The sequence below is a fragment of the Eptatretus burgeri genome, chromosome 2 (assembly GCF_056783735.1).
Source record: "Eptatretus burgeri isolate ZD-2024b chromosome 2, Ebu_testis_v1, whole genome shotgun sequence".
NCBI classification, from domain to species: domain Eukaryota; kingdom Metazoa; phylum Chordata; class Myxini; order Myxiniformes; family Myxinidae; genus Eptatretus; species Eptatretus burgeri.
In genome coordinates, this window is record NC_140962.1 from 98,306,976 (window position 1) to 98,314,475 (window position 7,500).

Genomic DNA, 7,500 nt, shown 5'->3' on the forward strand with positions numbered 1-7,500 from the left:
GAGCAATTGGGCTAAACCAATATATAGCATGATATCTCAAAGTTGTGGATGGATTCTGATGAAATTTGGTGGACAGGTTGGGTGTGTGACCAGGACGAATTGATTCGATTTTGGTGAAGATCTGGATGTGGGAGTTGTTTAATTTTTTTAAGTGATTCTTCACCATTGAGCGATGGGGTCAAAAATGATATATTATAGCATGATATTTCCAAAATGTATTGGGCCCGATATGTTCTCGTGGATCAGGCAATTGTGTGGCGGAGGTATGTGCTCTACTGAGTGCCCTTCTTGTTTAAACCTGGAATTGTCTGTTGGTTCAACTCAACAGAAAATGTACGTCTCATGTTGTGGAATAAAATGTGCGGCCTTAATATGGTCAACGATGGTCGAGTGTGACCATCCAACGCTGATTTTGGACACTTAAGTGGTGGAATTCTTCTTCCAATTGTTCATCTCATGATTTGAATTTGGAAGTTAGTTTGTAACTTGGTGAAGGGACAACCCTGCAAGATCTCCAGATGAAAAGACCATGAGTTCACCTGAGAAAATAGTGTTGACAGGTGACATTTCCCAGCAGGTAACAGGACCACCACATGGTTCATTGTGACGTCCTCTTATTGATTGCATTATTTCGGACTCCTTGTGCAAGCAGCCCACGCAGTGCCAGCAATTTATGGGTGAAACAAAGAAACAAAAATTGAGATTCGACCCCTGGAACGTAAATGCTGAAGTTTGATTTGTAGCCTTATAGTCATGGAGGCTGCAGGCTCCCGTATTCGCAGTAGTCGTAAATCGCACAGCGGAAGGGGATTCTGGGATATCATTTTCACGGGAGACAGGTATGTGGTGGAGGGATAGAAGCGGGGTTCGATTTGATGGAGTAATTCATCTGATGCCCTGTTGGGAACGTCTTTCTTCGCATTCCTATATACGCGTGGGATGTCCGATCGTATCCTCTTCCCGAGGTCTATCATTTGTTAATTATTTGAGGTTGAAGAATTGTTGCTGCAATCATGGCTTTGATGAAGGTGATGCTCATGGCGTTCATTTTCCTCTTCTGGCTCGCTGGAATGGCTATTTTCACGCTCGGAATATGGGTCAAGCTCGCGCTTAAGGTATACCTGGAAATCTCGACCAACGAATACCCTAATACTCCCTATTACCTGCTGGCGACCGGCAGTGCCATAATCACTTGGGGATTTCTTGGATGCTACGGGGCTGCCACTGGAAACGCCAGACTCTTACGCTTTTACGGCGCTTTTCAGGTCCTGGTCCTCATCGGAGGTTTCGCCACGGGTCTCTCAGGACTTTTCTACCGCAAAGATATCGCTGGGGGTTTCCGTGAGGGCCTGCACCACGCCCTGATCAGGTATGGAGAAGATGAGCGCTCCAGCGATGCCCTGGATTCAATCCAGCGTGCGCTGAAGTGTTGCGGGGTCCGGACCTTCCGAGATTGGTTTGAGTCACCCTGGTCCTTGGAGCGGGACGGGAATGGCTCTGTACCCGAAAGCTGCTGTGTTCGCCGACGGGGTTGCCAAGACTCGGCATTCCTTCGCAATGATGACCACGATCTGGGTACGCACAGACATGGTTGCTTCGAAAGACTCTCGGTGTTCATGGATGAAAATGTGTTCTACATCGCTACGTGTGCGCTTGGCCTTGCTCTCATGCAGATAGTCGGAATTGTCCTTGCATGCGTACATGCGACCCATCTCCAGGGAGATGGTCCAGTGCAAGAGGTCTTCTCGTGAGATGCACCAGTTTCTGGACTATGGGCTCGGGACCGGACACGTATTTAGTGGACTTCAAAAGCTACAGTTGAGCTGGGAAGGTGCTGTACTGGTTTCTGGTCAGAAATGACATTTTGCTACAAAATGATTGTGGGACAAACAAACAAACAAAAACCCTGCCCTGATTATCAAGATTTTGGAGTGATAAAAGTTTGTATATAAAATTTCGTGCATGATCCATTCATTAAGGTGTTGTGTATATTTTCTACACTCATCTCAGGTTTGTCGGGGAGCTTGAACATTTTTCACCTGCAGCACAAAGACATTGGTGTACTTTTACATAAATTTACAAGGATGCTGGTACAGAAAGGACAAACATGTACATGATATACGGGATTTGAACCTGGGTTCAGAGCATCACAGACCAGCGGTTGAGATGGGAACACGAAACGGGTCAACCCTTGGTTTTAGAGTATCTGAAACAATGATGATGTATACGAGGAACTTATCGATTGAAATGAGGTACCAAATATACCTTTCCTTCATTAAGAACTTTTATAAATCCATAATCAACGCACGCACACAATTTTGAGCAGCATTGGGAATTTACGAACAACTTGTGCCGTTTTGCCACGACAATTTTACAATGCAAATGTGACGGTGATCGGTGATGAAACCAGGTGTTCCAGCATGAGAGTGAAGAAGGAGAGTTAATAGAAGAACAGGGTCCTTCAATCAAAATAATGCATGGGATGGTCTCCCTGGAAAGGTTATGGCAGCACAAATAGTAGATATGTTTAAATTGAAATTGCAGACACCTCGAGGCATTGGGGATAGAGGAGTACAGGGATATTGGTACAAATGCATGGGCATGATGTGCTTAATGGCCTTATCCTGCATTTAACTTGTACATCCTGGTTGCTCAAAGTAAGTTTTGTTAAGATGCGTTCAAGGAAAACAGGTGTTGCTTCACATTCCAAAACATTATCATTTGTCAATGTGTGTATCATATATATATATATATATATATATATATATATATATATATATATATATATATATATATATATATATATATATATATATATATATATATATATATATATATATATATATATATATATATATATATATATATATATAAAGCCTGGTGTTGGCGCAGTGGTTAGGGCAGCGGCTTGGGATCCAAAAGGTCCTGAGTTCAAGCCCCGTTGGGCCACTGAATTAATACACCAGGGGGTTGACTCAGCCTGTCATCCTTCCGAGGTCGGCGAAATGAGTACCAGTATACTGGGCCGGTGTATACCCTGGTTAAGTAGGTGTACCATATCCCTGTGTCGCAAGAGGCGACCAGGGTTGCGTCAGGAAGGGCATCCGGCGTAAAACATGTGCCCAATCACTATGCGGATCATACGGATGATCCGCTGTGGCGACCCCTAACGGGAACAGCCGAAAGAAGAAATATATATATATATATATATATATATATATATATATATATATATATATATATATATATATATATATATATATATATATATATATATATATATATATATATATATATATATATATATATATATATATATATATATATATATATATATATAGCCAGTCTTTGTGGTGTAATGGTTGGACTGTTGGAGCAACCGCTCTGAGTTTGGAAGGTCGGCGGTTCTAATCCCAGCTGAGTCATACCAAAAATTGAAAAAAAAAATGGTATGTGCTGCTTTCTTGCTTGATGCTCAGCATTTGAAAGGATATATCATGGACAAACAGCATTTGAAAGGCAATGGCAAACCACACAGTATAACCCTTGCCAACAAACTGCCTCGGCAGCACCAAAGCTCTGTGAAGAGTATGTACTGGTACATATCTCTCTGACACACACACACACACACACACACACACACACACACACACACACACACACACACACACACACACACACACACACACACACACACACACACACACACACACACACACACACACACACACACACACACCTCTTCCAGCATGTATACCATATGTAAATACGGAATAGCAGTTTGATATACGGTTGTAGCTGCATAAAGAAATTCTGAATAAACAGATAAATATTGAGATCTTCTTGATTTCCTTTGATGCCTGCATTTTCTTGGGAAGATTTCACCTCTCAAAATGTTTCCTGGAGACGAGGTCTTCATCCAATATAAAATATTCCATCAAATGAAGCTACGCATTTCCGTGCAAAACACATGCAGAATTATTTTGCCCATCACACCTGTGCTGCATCCGCATTCGGTAATTCCTTTCTAAACTTAATCCATTGATTTAACTTAACATTAATCTGCATCAAATAGTGTTTCATCAGCAGGTACACATGGATGTATATTTAACCTCCACCATCGAAGATGGATGGATGTTACTGTTTTCACCCCTGTTTGTTTGTTTGTTTGTGAACAGTATTACGGAAAAGTCCTCGACGGATTTTGACGAAACTTGGTGGTGGGATTAGGTATGGTCCAAGGATCATGCCATTAGATTTTGGACTTTGTCCAAAGTCCAATATGGCCGCTATGGCGGCCATTTTGAAAAAATATTAGAATTTTTGCTTTTGCATTTCTACATGTTTTCAGTGATTTCCAACCCTCCCCCCCAAAAAAATTGTTTGGGGAAAAAAACAAACAAAATTTTGCAACTTTTTTTTCAAAAAGATTTCGTTTTTTTTTTTTTTTTTTGCATTTCTACATGTTATAAGTGATTTCCAAAAAAAAACATGCCAAAATTATAATTGCGGCTGATTTTGGAACTTCAGGTGGATATACCCACGTGAAATCAATTTCAGTCTCAAGGAATCTTGTTATGACGAATGAATTGAGTATGTAAAAGTTAAAAGTAAAAGGGAAAGTTGCAAACTATAACTCTGAGCACTGTTGACGTCAAATTGAATGAATAGGATATTAGGTTCACTTGAGTGACCGAGCAGTATTGGCGGCGGAGGTTTTGCACTCTACCGAGTGCTCCCCCTCTAGTTACCTCTTATGGAAAGTGGACGATGGTTATGTTTTCACCAGTATTTTATTTGTTACTTGTAAAATCGAAGATTTTTCAAGTACATTGGTTAGTCGATTTTGTTATTCTGTCTGTCAGTCACCTCCAGGTCACAAATTTAAACCAATCTTCACGAAACTTCACCACGTGGTAGAGTTTGTCATAAAGAAGATGACTATTGTTTGACGTCAAAAGGTCAACAGAGGCCAGAGGTCAACAACTTTGGTGAGATTTCTAAAATCCTTAGTTTTCATCCAATTGAGTTTGAAATTTCAACAGGATTTATATTTCAGGTCATTGAATTCAACCAGCCAATTATTTTTGAGCTGAAATTTGTTTCATTGATTTTACAAGTATTGTGCTCTGCACGACGTTGTCTTCTTGTTCTGTTTGTCTCTTTGTATGTATGTCAATCGTCTACAAATCACATTTTTACTCCGATCTTCATGAAACTTGTCAACCTTCACCAGGTGGTTAAGTTGGAAGCCTATTGTTTTTTTTGAGCCGAATAGGTCAAAAGGTCAAGGCCACATAAATCGTCAATTTTGAACCTATTCATGTATATAAGTGGTGTCAAAAGGGAGGCTTTGCTGCAGTAATGTTTACCATTTCTCAGTCACAATATTCGCTTGCTTATTCTCACTCGCATTTCTCCTTTTCAAACTGGTACACATTACTTCGTCCTCATGCTCCCCTTTGACACTACTCTCCCTGCTGGGGGTTGGGCTTCACCCTCTTTCAAATGATCATTTCTTTAATCAAATATAGTCATAATAAGAGTGTTATATTTTCAGGAATAACTTAATTTATTAATCAATTAAAAATAATGCAGCGGTAGCCCGTTACCCCACCCCTCTGCATACAAATATATAATCCATCCATCGGGACCATGCTCTGTGCAGAGCATTGGTGCTGCCTAAGTAGTCTCCTTGGTTATGAGGCACAATCCTGGGCAGGTCACCACTCCAACACAGTTTACCAGCAAGCTGGCACTCATTTTGTCAACCGCAGAAGGATGGCAGGCAGAGCTATCCCCACCTGGTATTAATTAAACAGCCATGGGGGATTTGAATTCAGGTTTCTCGGATCCCAAGCCCACCACCTTAACTATTAAGCCAACACCAGGCATACACAATCTCCTTGGTTTATTAATTAATTTGGATGCTTGTTTCCAAGATGTAGCAAGTCTTGTGTTTTGTTTACTCCTTACATTTTCCATATGTGCTGCTTTCATATGATCTTTTATATAATCTTTAATATGATCATTTCTTTTATCAAATTGAGTAGTCATAATCAGAGGATGTTTTATGAGCCTGGTGTTGGCGCAGTGGTTAGGGCAACGGCTTGGGATGCAAAAGGTCCTGAGTTCAAGCCCCGTTGGGCCACTGAATTAATACACCAGGGGGTTGACTCAGCCTGTCATTCTTCCGAGGTCGGCAAAATGAGTACCAGTATACTGGGCCAGTGTATACCCCAGTTAAAATAGGTGTACCATATCCCTGTGTCGTAAGAGGCGACCAGGGTTGCGTCAGGAAGGGCATCCGGCGTAAAACATGTGCCAAATCACTATGCGGATCATACGGATGATCCGCTGTGGCGACCCTTAACGGGAGCAGCCGAAAGAAGAAGAAGAAGAAGAAGAATCAGAGGATGTTTTATTTTCAGGAAGAACTCAATTTATTCATAAATTTAAAATAATGCAGTGGTCGCCTGTTAAAACCCCCACCCCATTTTTAGTCAGTTCCGAAGGAAGTGACATAAAATGGGGTCCATGTCCATCAATTCATCCATACATCCGTCTGTCCACAATCAATCTTTCGATCATTATTCTGCAACCTGTGGTCAGAATGACTTGAAACTCGGAGGGATGATACTTGGGGAGATGCCGCAGAACATCCCGCAATAAAATTTAAGATTTGTGACCAATTGACTGAGTTAATTCGTCTAATTAGTTAATTCGTCGAATCAATCTTGAAAGTCCTAAAACTCGTAGACTATTCATAGTTTTTGCTTCTGGTTTGGTATAATGGTTCTATAGAACAATGTCTACAGGTTGTCTGAGCGTTTTTTTCCGAATTTTTGTCCAGGAGGAAAGATAATGAGTCCTAATGAGTATGAAGTTCAGTTTGGTATCTGAGCATATTTCATCTATCTATAATTCCAGCAATCTGTGTGTGTGTGTCCGCTGTTTCTTGACAACCACTGGTCCGATCTAATTAAAACTTGCCAGGTATATTGCTGGGGACCTGAGGATGTGCCTTTTTAAGGTTTGACATTAATCGGACAAGTGCCTCCCAAGTTATGGCCATTTATTTACCAACCAATGACAAGACACGTTACGTGGGCGTGGCCGATGGGGGAAGGGAACCCTCAGCCGCGGTCCCCATGACAGGTTACAACATACGGACTTCCGGAGAGTGATGACTTCGTGTATTCTAATAATTTCTCTTTCTTATGCGCATTTATAGATAAACACAATGCCCCAAGTTATGATCGTTTTTATTTTAAACGGTGCATAATTTTTTTTCTCTCTCTTCTCTTCTCTTTTTGTTTTTCCTTGCGACGACATTGTGAAAAGGCAAAATACGTTGGCGCGAATTGAATAACTGGCCATTAAAACTATTGTGATAAATCGTGACTGCAATATGCAAACTTCCGGGCCACGCATGTACGGGCACGCAAGAGCGAAGAAATGGCCTGTGTGGTTGTTTCTTGCTCGTGGTTTGAATATTTA

At 41.1% G+C, this 7,500-nt stretch overlaps 1 protein-coding gene across 1 annotated transcript in view; it reads left to right on the forward strand.

The window, feature by feature from the left end:
• The window catches only part of LOC147032656 (tetraspanin-7-like), a 3,389-nt gene extending 644 nt beyond the window's left edge, over positions 1–2,745 (forward strand). Inside the window, exon 1 of the mRNA XM_085870453.1 lies at positions 1–2,745. This exon is cut by the window's left edge and continues 644 nt beyond it. Within this exon, the coding sequence (XP_085726579.1) occupies positions 1,014–1,751 (738 nt within the window). The 5' untranslated portion in view covers positions 1–1,013 and the 3' untranslated portion in view covers positions 1,752–2,745.
• Positions 2,746–7,500: the final 4,755 nt, after the last annotated feature.